General features: G+C 41.2%; 1 protein-coding gene across 1 annotated transcript in view; it reads right to left on the reverse strand.

Moving 5' to 3' along the window:
* CFAP54 (cilia and flagella associated protein 54) overlaps positions 1-13,690 on the reverse strand; it is a 209,517-nt gene that overhangs the window by 3,977 nt on the left and 191,850 nt on the right. The window contains exons 65-68 of the mRNA XM_074941863.1: positions 11,749-11,934; positions 11,027-11,133; positions 10,020-10,188; positions 8,211-8,288 (exon numbers count right to left, since the gene is read on the reverse strand). Coding sequence (XP_074797964.1) covers positions 8,211-8,288; positions 10,020-10,188; positions 11,027-11,133; positions 11,749-11,934 — 540 coding nt within the window. The remainder of the gene's footprint in view (positions 1-8,210; positions 8,289-10,019; positions 10,189-11,026; positions 11,134-11,748; positions 11,935-13,690) is intronic.

The raw sequence follows: 13,690 nt of genomic DNA on the forward strand, positions 1-13,690 counted from the left end.
TAGTCCTGCCACCAATTAATGTGAGACCACCTAGTCTATATGAATTAGACCAGTTTTAAAACTATTGTTTAACTGCATTCAGCCAAAAAGGGATTATATTTAGAAATCACTTTTGAAATTTAAAATGGACTTTCCCTAGCATTATTTTTTCAAGTTTCACTGGGGCACCTGACTGTACTGACTATATTATTTTTAAACAGATGATCCATCTTCTGTTCTCAAAACCTGAACACTAATATACTCTAAAATGAATGAGTCAATAAAAATGGCCTTTTGTTCTAATTAAGAAGTAAATTCAATGATGAAGCAAATGTACAGGCAGATACTTCAACAAAAGAAAAAAAAAGACAGGAAAATACAATGGGCTGCTAAGTGTGACAGGACAAGAAAGAGAATTTTAAAAGACTACGCAAAATTCGAAACTGACTTCATTCAATTAGCTCAGGAAAAGACAAAAAGGAGGTAAAAAACAACTGCAAAAAGTTTCTTTCAGAGACTAGGTTCTCCCTGGCTCTGCTGTGAGGCGAGGGTGCACAAGAAGCCTCTTCTGATTACATACCCCATACAAGGGGAAGAACAACTGCAGTCCCTGTGCTCAAAGTAAGCAAGGAGTGTTTTAGCTATGCATCCTGGCTTCAGGGGACAGGTAGGGGTGGGGCTCGGTTTTCACCAAAAGGGGAGCATGCTACATCATCCTAAAGATGTTGTGTGTGTACTCCTCCTGCAGGCTGGAAAACGTGGGTGAGGGATTATACCTCCTGATGCACAATCTCTCCCTGAGCTTCCCCTGACTCCAACAAAGGGTCATCTGTTATGTGCACAGTCTAACAAAAAATGTTTTATAAAATGTACTGAAAGTGTTGGAAATATTGCTCTGAAATATACTTTAAGGAGGAAGGTGCTGAGCATCCTTAACTTCCATTGGTTTCAGTGAGGTTTGAAAATACTCAGCCCTTTGCAGGATCAGGTCTGAAATCCTTCTTTAACAAAATCTCCCATGGAAGTTTTACGTGAGAGGATTTGGCCTGAAGCCTCTATTCAACATTTTAAAACAGGCCCCACTGATACAGCCCACTAGGATTGTAAGGAAGTTAGAATGGCTTCTCTTCCTATTCACCTGGCCCAGTTTCTCCTTCCAGGAAAGATGTTTGGGAGGGATTGTTGGAAGTCTGATTTCTGCAGAAAGGAATTGTATTTAGATATGGGCAATGAATTAAATGTAGAGGGATAGAGTCCTTTGGGAGGAAGATGATTTATTTCTCAAAGGGGATATCTGGGTTGGTGGGAAGGGGGAAGGTGATATGTACAAAAGGGTTTTGAGGAGCTCATCATTTGTGCTGGTGAATGTTGATCAGCCAAGGTAGGACTGCAGAACTGCCAGATACCATGGACCTTTTCCCCATTATTAGTTGGGCCAGGATCCATAAGAGTCAGTCCTTTGGACAATCTCACTCCTATAGGCAGGACTGCTCTAAGAGTACCATGGAGTACTGTATTTAGTAATGAGGAGGAGGAGATAATGTGTTTGGGAAGGGGGAGTGGAGGTGAGAGATCCACGGTTTAATTATTTATAAAGGATGAATGAGGGGGATGCCTTGTGTAATAATCATTATGCTGTGGGCAGCTGCAGGGTAAAGGTATTTGGGGATTAGTGGAGGGGTCACTGGTTAGGATGGACTTTGAAGCTTACCCTAGGGATTCTTACTTGAACACCCAGCTGCAGCCACTGCAACACTTTCATGGCCACCTTAAGGTAGTCAAGAAAGTTGAATAATAGTGCCTCATTCTGGAGAGCTTTGATGCTGATTGAAGAGAAGTTACTTATCCTGTTCAGCAACTGTGGGTTCTCCACTTGTAGGTGCGGCAGCATCCCCTGCACCTGGGATTGGAGATCTTCATCAGCAGTGCTCATTGGACTGCACATGCGCACCTCCCCACTCTTGCTCTGTGAGCGGGACCTATATATAGTGCTGTGCAGTCTGACCGTTCCCAGTTCCTTCTCTGCCGCAGAACTTTGTGTTTTTGGCTCTGAAGCAGAGGGCAGGATAGATAGCTAGTGGAGCACCCACAGGGACACACATTTCAAAGAACCTCAGTTACTGCACAGGGTGAGTAACCTTCTCTTCTTCTTAGAGTGATGTCACTATGGGTGCTCCACTTATAGGTGACAAGAAAGCAGTGCCCCTAATTGGAAGGCTGGGGTTTCAGAGCAACATTTACTGCTGATAAGACAGCATGTCCTAAGAGAGTGTCTGCATCATGCATAATAGCATCGTGACGGGCAAAAGTGTCGGTTCGTGCCCATTTAGCAGCTTTGCAAATGTCAGCAATGGGGACATTATTGAGAAAAGCTATCGAGGTGGATAGTGAACATGTGCAATGTACTCTAATTGCAGTAGGGGAGTGTCTATTGCGGAGTTTGTGCGAGGGGTCCCTGAAGAGGGATCGGGATGAGGGGGTGGCAGCGCAGGATAGGAAGGGGATGGAGTATCCTTCCTTGACTATCTTTAGAACCCACTTGTCCGAGATGATTCATCTCCATGATAGGAAAAACAGAGCTAGTCGGTCGCCAAACTGGTGGGATGTCAAAGAAGGGGGGGGGGGTATGATACTTCCCCGGGCATCTTTTCGGCACTGGCATGTAGATGCTGAAGGACTGGAGAGTACTTTGGGAGTCCTTAAGTGAATGCAGGGAATCATCTGTGTGCACCGAGAATACTTTTTCACCCTCAAAGGTAAGTTTCCCACAGAGGTTTGTACATCCTTAGGAAAGCCCAAGAGGTGGAGCCACGAAGAATGCCTTATGACCACACCAGTTGCAATGGAGCGGGCAGTAGTATCTGCAAAGTCTAATGCGGCTTTTAGGTTTGTATGTGCTAGGAAGCATCTCTCAGATATTAGGGTCTGAAATTGCTCTTTCTTGGCCTCCGGAAGGTCACAACAGAGTTCCTCCAACTTGGAATAATTTAAGTACATTATTCAGAGTAGCAGTCGTATTAGTCTGTATCCGCAAAAAGAAAAGGAGTACTTGTGGCACCTTAGAGACTAACAAAATTTATTTGAGCATAAGCTTTCGTGAGCTACAGCTCACTTCATCGGATGCATGTAGTGGAAAATACAGTGGACAGATTTATATACACAGAGAACATGAAACAATGGGTGTTACCATACACACTAATGAGAGTGATCAGGTAAGGTGAGCTATTACCAGCAGGAGAGAAAAAAAAAAAGTACTGGAGAATTTCAGATTTATGAATACTGGAGTTATGAACTGACCAGTCAACCACACACCTCATTTGGAACTGGAAGTACGCAGTCAGGCAGCAGCAGAGACCAAAAAAAAAAAAGAGGCAAATACAGTACAGTACTGTGTTAAATGTAAACTACTAAAAAAACAAAGGGAAAGCAGCATTTTTCTTCTGCATAGTCAAGTTTTAAAGCTGTATTAAGTCAGTGTTCAGTTGTAAACTTTTGAAAGAACAACCATAATATTTTGTTCAGAGTTATGAACATGTCAGAGTTATGAACAACCTCCATTCCTGAGGTGTTCATAACTCTGAGGTTCTACTGTCACTGTATTTAGCCATCAGAGCTCGTAGTACAAAATTCAAAATTGAAGCATGGCTGATGAATACGCCTTGCATCCAAATAAGTCTAAGCATTTCCAATCTCTGTCTGGATGGCTAGACTGGGATTGGTATTGACGGTCTCTTTCTCTTGCACCACACTGACTACCAGAGAATTAGGGGTGGGCTGCGAGAATAGAAATTCTGCATTTTTTGATGGAACATAGTATTTTTTGTTGGCACGTTTGAAAGTCAGAGGGCTGATGGATGCTGCCAGAGCACTTCCGTGGTGTTGAGAAGAGCCTCATTTATTGGTAGTGAGATCTTGGAAGAAGAGGGTGTGTGCAGACTATCAAGCACCTTATGCTGCTTGTTGCTGACTTCCTCCAAAAGGAATCTGAAGAGAGTCTGAAATCCTGTGGAATAACTCTTAAAAATGTTTGAAGTTGTCATCAGTCATAGGACATGGGGGCACGATAGCCTCGTCTGGGGAAGAGGAAGAGAAATGTAATGTTGGTGTAGCTTCCTCCTTCTGTTCCTCCTCCTGTTCTTCCTCAGGCAGTACTGGTGGAGGCTCAGCCTCCAGAAGGCGAGAGACCAATGAAGAAGGGAGAGGTGTAGGTCTCTGGTTTTGCTCCATGAGAGGTTTCCCAGACTGTGCCCAGTACCTGGCCCAAAGGTCCCAATATGGCCAGTGTAAGGGAATGGAACATGTGGTTGCATCCATGGTGGTCCGTACCAAGATTGTGGACCAGATGTAGATTGTGCGTAGTGAGGATGAGTAGGTGGAACTTGTCTGGCAGATGAGGGTGCAATGGAGCCCTCCTCCTTCTCCTCTTCTTCCTCCTCATCACTGGAGAAGGGAGGTTCCGTCCTTGGGGGAGAAAGGAAGGGAGCATCGTGAGTCTGGAGAGGAAGGTGGAAGTGGGTGGAGGTCACGTCTAAGGAGAGGGAACTCAGGAATGTCAGATACCAGCAAGTTTTTAGGATATCTGAAGTCTTGTGGAGGGGGAAAAAGCATCATCGGTGCCGATGTGCGACTCAATGCTGAAGGAGGGATGTGCTCCCCTGAAGAGTCAGTAGATGGAGCAAGAGGCTTGGCCGGTGCTGATGACTTTGCCAGTGCGGACACTTTCTATGGCCTGTCTCGGTCTTCAGAACTGCGAGACGGTTTTTTCATTTTGGTGGGAGAAGTACTTGGATGGGCCCTGGAGCTATGTCCCCTGTCAGATGATACTGAAGCAACTGACTTCTCAGTGGATGGTGTTCTGGCAGGCTGTGCCTCAAAGTGTGAGGAGGGAGCCCATTTCTTTCAATCCAAGCAAGAAAGAGATGACTTTCTCTCCAAGGGACGCAGGGAATGAGGATTGGCAGATGATCTGACAGAGCGCAAAGGCCTCACAGGAGGAAAGTCTGGGCTTGGGTCCGATGCCGGTTGTAGTGATTTCTCCATGAGGAGAAATTTTAACTGAATTTCCTGGTCTTTTCTGGCTTTGGCTATCAGGCCAGGGCAGTGGGAACATTTTTGTGGGACGTATCGCTCTCCCAGACAGTGAATACACTGCAGGTGGCCCTCTGGTACTGGGAAGGCGACCACGCAAGAAACACACCTCTTAAACCTGGGTGATCTGGGCATAATTGTGAGGGAGAAAAAAGCTTCCTGGGTGGGAAGGATGGGAAGCGGAGAAACGAAAACCTAAACTATGAAATAACTGTAAAGGTAAAGTTACAACAATTTTTTTTAAAAAAAATTTAGATAGAAGAAAAGAGAAGGAAAAGAAGAAAATACGAACTACACTACAACTAACAAGTTAACGCACTATCTACTGAGGGAACAGGATAAGCAGGCTCTGTTGCGGATTCCGTCCCAGACCAAAGGCAGCAGAGAAGGAACTGGGGCAGTTGGACAGCACAGCACTACATATACATCCTGCGAGACGGGGGAGGTGTGCATGTGTGGTCCGACAGGCACTGCTGATGAAGATCTCCGATCCCAAGCACAGGGGGCGCTGCCACGCCTACAAGTGGAGCACCCATCGGTATATCATTCAAAGAAGAACCATTAAGCTTCCATCAGGTAGACTTGAGGGAAAAAATTGTCCTCATCAGTCTATCAACAGTTTTATGAGACTTTATACTAATGTTTTGGCATCTACTATCACAATAGTTGCCCCTAGGCCAGCTTCTCCTCACAGAACACCAAGGTTTACAAATAACCTGAAAAAAATGAAGAGAGGCAGGAAATCCCTAGAGGGCCGGTGGTTGAATTGTCATGCTGAGTCTGACTGACCAACAGATTTTTTAACATGGTATGCTGTACCTGTTTTTATTTAATGCAGTGTTGGTGTAGCCATGTTGGTCCCAGAATATTAGAGAGACAAAGTGGGTGAGGCAATATATTTTATTGGACCAACTTCTGTTGGTGAGAGAGACGAGCTTTCAAGCTACACAAAGCTCTTCTTCAGGTCTGGGAAACATACTCTGGGTGTCACAACAAAATACAAGGTGAAAAAGATTGTATAGCATAAGTAGTTTCAAGGGTCCATTCACAGTCACGTAGCCTGTCAACACCTCTCCAGTCATAGGGGAAACAGAAAGCTGGGGGTCAGGGGTTTAGTGGGTTACAGGTTGTTGTAATAAGCCATAAATCCAATGTCTCTGTTCGGTCCATGATTTTTGGTGTCCAGCAAAGTTATCAATTTAAGCTCCCAGGCTCATCTTTTGAAGGTGTTGCGCAGGTTTCCTTTGAGATGAAGACCGAGAGGTCAGATATAGAATGATTGCTTTGTGAAAAGTGTTCACCCATAGGCAATTTGGTATTTTCGTCTTTCATCATTTTTCTGTGAGAGTTCATTTGGGAGCATAGTGATTGTCTGGTTTCACCCACATAGTTGTTATTGGGGTATTTAGTGCACCGAATGAGGTACACCACATGTTGTGATAGGCATGTGTAGAATCCCTGGATTTTGAAGGGTGTGTTATGGGGAGTGTCGATCATCGTAGCAGTGGAGCTATGTCTACAGGTTTTGTATCAGTTGTTCTGACAGAGTCTGGTCAACATCCTGGACTCCACGATCAGCTTCAGCAATGGAACCCTACAGACAACTGCATACAAGAAACCCACAGATCACTACACCTACCTTCACAGATCCATTAAAGTACCTTCTGAATACATTTCCCAGATCTAAAGAAGAGTTTTGTATAAGCTCAAAAGTTTGTCTCTCACTTACAGAGGCTGGTGTAATAAAAGATATTACCTCACCCATCTTGTTTTTATTTAAGACAGTCTTGCTGCGGACTTGGAAACTGGTAGTGAGGTCACAATCACTCTTTGGATGCCTCCAAGAGAAACTGAATGCTGATCACAAGTGGGGTAACAACTTGAGTATACTGTCATGGACAAAAAATGTACCAATCCACCTCCCCAAAAAGTTGATGGTAAGAGCCAAAAAGGACAAAAGGAAAGCCCAAATGACTGGAGGGTCCAAAGCTAGATGTAAGGATACATGTAGTCTTTATATTAAAAAGTGCTGGGAATCTGGTGGAGCCTATGCAAAGGATGTAGCTCTTGGCAAAGGTTGAGAAGGGAAAAATTAGACAAATCTACTGTGAGCATTTTTAGTTTTCTGTTGTATGTAGAAGGAAGTGTTTGTAGCCAAACAACAAAGATATAAAGTTTATAATCATGCTATTGTGGAGGCCTGAGACCTGATCAAATATGCCCCCTAACCCCGGTCCCATATTAAACCAGCCTTGGGTGAAACTCAGGGAGTTCAGCACTAAAATTGGAAAAAAAAAATAATATTAAGATAAGATCTGACCAGCATTTCAGTACTGACCATCTGCATAAACAGAGAAGGTCACAACTAAGTTTATCTTTCATGTCTAAATTGTAAATGTAAAAACTTGGGCAGGAAGGAGGACAGGTAGGTGCCAGTATGTAATTGGTTAAATATTTGTTATTTAGGAGTGGGGGATAATGTGATAGGTTTAGTAAATTTAATGAAGGCAGCTAGTTTTACCTATATAATGTAAATGAAAAACAATGCTCTTTGGGAACCATTTCTGGGCTGCAGTTCAACATCAAGCTGCCAGAACTCTGACCCCTCTATATGACCATGACGTGCAGAGGCATCGCTGGGAACCCCTAGATTAGTGGATCCTCACTGGCCATTGCGTGAAATTTGTCTGTATATTGGGAGTGGTGAGCATAAGAGATTTGCTTGGTATATGTATTCTGTGAGTGTTGCTAATAAATAGGTGTTTAGAGCACAGCTGTTTAAAGCTCTTTCACTGGGAAAAGGGGTGGGTACTTAAATTGATTAGGTTTCTTCCTGAGCCCTGTGGGTAAAGATACGTACCTTACACCCTGAACCCTCGGAAGGAAAAGGGTGGGGGTGCCTACATTGATTGGGTCATGCCTTGAGCTGTGGGTAGGGTATAGGCAGGGTGCCCTAAATTGAGCAGGTCACAATTGTGTACATCAATGCTATTTTGATTGTACAAATCTCTATTAAAAACCAATAACGTAAGAAAGAAAAAAGAAAGAAAGAAAGACTAATTGATATCATCTCTGTTTTAGTTTGATCAAAAAATTTTAGCCTTAAAGAAAAAGAGGGTTTTTTAAAAATCAGAATATCATACCTCAGTTAATGGAGAGGCCAGATCTGGAACAATACACAGCAAAGCTTTTACTTCAGACAAACATTGCTTAAGCATTTCCTAATGATAACAAAATAGGAAAAATCAATGCTGTATTTTACGTTTTATGCTATGAACTATTAGAGAGGATTTTTAAACATTCTTTTTCATTGCCTCACAATTATGGGGTTATTTGTTGTTTTGACAGAATTCAAAGTGTGGGAATGTTTATGTTCCGTTTTTTAATACTGCAGAGAAGTGATGCTCAGAATCCTTAAATGTATAAAGTACCAGACTTATAGTATCCACAGTAAATTCATGCTGGTCTTTTCTATAGCAACCCAAGGGCATAATCCTGCAGTCCTTACTTAGGCAAAACACCAATTGACTTGAGGAATGAGCAGGGCCGTCTCTAGGGGAATGCGGGGCCTGGGACAACACCTCCCCACTACCCCCTCACCGCCCCCATTCTACCCCTTTCCCCAAGCCCCCGCCCTGCCTCTTTCTAGCTTCTACCTCCTCCCCCAAGCGACACCAGGAGCCGGTGAGGCGGAGCAGAGTGGGGCAGCCTGGGGCCAAGTTGCTCATTGCTGCTAGTGCCAGGCCCCCTGCTAGCCCCCCAGGCCACCCTGGACCCTGTGTCCCAAAGCACGGGGCCCCCCAAAGCATGGGGCCCAGGCGGTTGCCCCGGTCCGTCCTATGGACAGCACAGCTCTGGGAATAAGCCCCCAATAAATGTACTTCTGCCACACATTTACTGGAGACATTAGAGTTAAGCAGATAGGAGGAAGATATTTATGTACATGTAACATACAAAAGAAATGCCACAACCAATTAGCATTCCAGACTGTGGTTTTCAGATCACTGACTTATTTACTAATGAAAGTTTGAACAAAAACCTTCAGCTAATCAGAAACAGTCACTAAAGGACAGCTCTGTCTACCTCCTAAAAACACTGTATTCTGTGATTGGCTGAAACATCATTTGTTCTCCAAGCCAGTCAGAATACAGCTTTTCAATAATGGCACAGTGAGCAATTGTCACTGCTTCACAGCACCCATCAAGAAAAATGACAGCATCTACATCATTAATCATTTCATATAATAGATATAAAGAGAACAGTGTCACATGATAAACGTCTCCCACTTTGAAAATAAACGTCTTCTTTTCCTTGGCATTTATCAAGCAGCAGTTATGCTGTAGCGATATTCTATTCCATTGACATTATCTCAAAGAGACCACATGGAAATCCTGAAATTGCCTCTTTTGTATTTATTTATTTCTGTCACAGAGACATATTCAGCCTTGCTAATAAAAAGAGAGAGCATGGTGGTATAGAGAAAATGAAAAGAAATTCCTTGCCATTTTTAGTCCTACTCAGTTATTGGAAGTTTCTCTTTTTAGAATCCAATCACTGGCCATTCTGCACTGAAGATGTATAAGCTATTTTGTCAAAAGAGCTTTTGTGTTCATCTGCATATTAGTATAATACCATGGCCAACATTTTCAAATATGGATCACTAAAAAAGTTAGGTGCTTACAGCCATATTTAGACATCTGAGAATGTGGCCTTTATTTTCAAGGAAGCTGAGCATATTTTATGTCAGGCACACCTGACAAGAAAGGAAAAAAGTTACAAAGTTAAAGATTAGGTGATGTGGGTTAAAATGTTTCAACCTTCCTTGAAGTAGTTGAGGGAGGTCTCAGTTTTTGTCTTTTCTTCCAACTTTCCCATTTCCTCAAAAACAAACATGTAAGACATTGGACTATCAGACGTATTTAGAATCTTAGGCATAATTTGTCCTCACTTACTTCTGTTTTTTCATCAAGTTGCACCTTTGCGAGATTAATTTTGGACTTTTTTGAAGGCACTTGTTTCTGTCTTTCACTTTGTACTTGTAAAGGAAAACTTGTAGATGACTGCACCAAAATTTCAATGTGCTGTTTCACATTAGACAATTTCTCACGTAAGGAAATAATTCTAAAAAAGAATAATGTTGTATCTGTTACAAAATGCAGTTATACATTTGGCAATGCTTAGATGTTACTTTTATTTCCATACATAAACAAATTGACATGAGTTGTTTCTCACATAGTTTTGCTACGATGGTTTCTTTCATTTCAAGCCTGATCCTGCAGTTTTGCAAAAACCAAGCTTTCACTGAAGACAATGGAAATATGAAATGTGAAGAAATGCAGTATTAGGCATTTTGTGATTTAAAAGAACCACAACAGAAATGGTGAGAGGAAACATACTTCAAAAATAATATTTTCTCCTTTATGCCATTGCCATTCTGTTGCCTTTGTTGCTATGTTATGTGTTTTGTATGCCAGAACACACCAGGTAAGTTTAACAATTTGATGATCTGAGTTGAATTTGAAATAATACATAAAATATTGCTATAGTTGTATAACAAAATTCGGAAGTTCCTGAACTTTGCCGGGCAGGGATACCTCTTACCTACAAGACTATTCCCTTCACAATGTTCTCCAGTGCTTCCTCCAGTTCAATTCTGCATAGCTCAAACAATACTGCTTCTATTACTTTCCTTGGGACTCTATCCACAGTCTGATATATCTCAAAGTTTACTGACATTCAGCCTAAAATTTATTTTACCTAATTTTATCGCATTACTCCTAGCTATTCCCCCTTGTAGCACCCTACACAACTGATCTCTGTCCTTAGTATTTATAGCCTTCAAATACTAAGTTATATTTCTGAGCAGTCATCATTTGATCAAGACACAAATTATGCATACAGTAGACATTACACACATAATATAGCATGTAGTAATATAACAAGGTCTGTGATTAATTACCTAGTCAGTGGAATCCACAAGTGACCAGAAAACACATTGACTGAATTGAAAGTCTTGATGCTGACAATCTTGACATACTTTGTATTGTAAGCATAAAACAGCAAAACCTGTAAAGAAACCTTAGATTGTCAACTCTTTGGTGGAAGGAGTTGTTTCTTTCTATATAGCTATTTGTACAGCATCCAGACTATTGTAGGTGCTACCACTAAGTAAGTAAGTAATTTCTGTGGGTTTGAAAGATTATGCCACATGGCATGACCACCCCGAATGCACCCCGACTTCCTGACCCCATTCAACCACACATTCCAAAACCCAGAGAGTCTTCACCCCATGCAGACTGAACATAGGGCTTCTACTGAATGTGGGTTAGGGGACATGTTACTATTGAAGCTTCTTCTCTGCCCTGGTGTGTGTCAGTCATTTTATTATATCAAACTATTATGGTCCATATAGCAAGCACAATCACCCAGTCTATGGAGTAATACCAACAAGATGAGTTAGGTCAACTTTAGTCTTACTGAATTAATTTGCTTTTATGGTTGAAAATTTATTTCTTAGCAATAGATGAAGATTTTTGGTTCATACACAGGCAATTTCAGGTGTGTGGCATCATGCACTGTATGTATATAGAATTTATACAAGTTTCAGGTACTGCGCTTAAATGCACTTTGTTATTTTTAATAAAAAGCTCCAATCCAACTCTTTCCATTTTGTAATTATACCGTAGTCTCCATATCTTTCGTTCTTTTCTCCAGAGATGGAATGTACCACTGGATGCAAAGTTCCTTGTTTGGAGCAATCGTTGCCTTGTTGTCTAGCTGAATGTCTGTGTCTGTGCTAAAAGAAACAGGGGAAGCTATTCTCACTGTGGACTTCTTATGTGGGGCTCCAGGAATTTCTGGAAACACCTGAAAAACAAATGTAAACCAAAATAATGATTTATAATTTTTTTCCAATATAAAATAAGCTTGGCTAGCAGTTAGTTTTAGACCAGTGGTTTTCCACCTGGAGTACGTGGACCCCTGGGGGTTGACAGACTATGTTTAAGATTTGCAAAAGGGTCCACACCATAATTCAAAATTTAAGGGTCCGCAAATGAAAAAAGATTGAAAACCACTGCTTTAGACAATCTACACTGTCTTTTTAGTCCCATTATAACATCTACTGCTGTATAAATATACTACTTTTATTTATACAGCATCTGACGAAGTGGGTATTCACCCAGGAAAGCTCATGCTCCAATACGTCTGTTAGTCTATAAGGTGCCACAGGACTCTTTGCCACTTTTACAGATCCAGACTAACCTGGCTACCCCTCTGATACCTTTTATATAGTTATTCAAGTAAATATGCAGCTTTAAAAGAAGCCACACCCATTTTTCTCAGTTGAGCTTTTTAAGAGTTCACATGGTGAAACATTTTAAAATGAGTAAACTGAAGAGTTTTTAAAAGTGAAGTAGTTAATCAAAATCTGTACTTCTAAGCTCCAAATGGTTCGTCCTTTCTAAAAATTATTTGACATGCTGATCATGTGGAAATCCAGTGCTGAGATATTAACATATATGGAAGCGAGTTGAATAACTACAGTAGTGACTTCACCATTTGGCCACAAAAAATGGTCTTATATGGTCAATGGGTCCTTGGCCACACAGATCCAAAGGATAAAAACACCCTGAGACAATAAGCACCCATGACATACGCACAATGGTCTCTTGGCAAAGTAAAGCAGACTCTGTTCTTGGGGGTACCCCACACTATACATGGTTCCTCAGTGTCTCTTGGTGCTCTGGCTGTGGCCATGAACTCTTCACCATCCACAAAACAAGGCTCTACCTTTAAGACACTTTTGAGCCCTCAATGCCTGATTAAATCCCTATTCCCAGGCCCATTTTAGAATGTTGTTGTAAGTTTGTTGCATCTCCATGTTAATGTGTATCTGTGTATAAAAAGATTTCATTTTTGATATCTCTATGATTTTGCAATATCTAGTCTATGTTGTACAGTTTAATTAAGGATTTATAGAAATTTCTTTTTACAGTATATATTTCTAATGTACCACACAGTGCTATGTGGCATATTTTGTTTTTAAACATACATCATCATTTGTTGTGGTTTACATCACATTGAATCTTTCAGAAGAAAGATGACACAGCTCCTCCTGTCAAACTGGAGGGTTGCTGGACTACAGACATTGGTATTTATCAACTCAACTTTCTCAAAATCCTGTAAACAAACTATTGTCTTACAGAGTGATATAAAATGTAAGCATGAAAAATTTTTAAAAGGTACATTTTATTAGAGCATTTTTTGAAATTTTAATGTAATTTGTTTGGATTCTTTGTTCAACAGAGCAGAAAAAAGCTTCAATGGATGAAAAAAAGTTATACAGACATGCATAAATGAGGAGATCCTGAATATAACAATGATACCTTCAATAAGTCATCTACCTATTTGTAGTGAAAAGCCGCTGAGGTTTACGTATCAAATTACAGGAACAATTTTTTAAAATAATGCATACAACCTGCTGAATGATTAAAGTTTCTAAAATGTTATTATAAAAATCAATGAAGCTTTGAGCGGATAACAAAAAAATCAAACAATTTTATGCTTGTTAGCTGTCTACAACAGTGAAACTAACTCATGATTATGCTGCTTGCACCTGTCA

This window comes from Natator depressus, chromosome 1 (assembly GCF_965152275.1).
Source record: "Natator depressus isolate rNatDep1 chromosome 1, rNatDep2.hap1, whole genome shotgun sequence".
NCBI classification, from domain to species: domain Eukaryota; kingdom Metazoa; phylum Chordata; order Testudines; family Cheloniidae; genus Natator; species Natator depressus.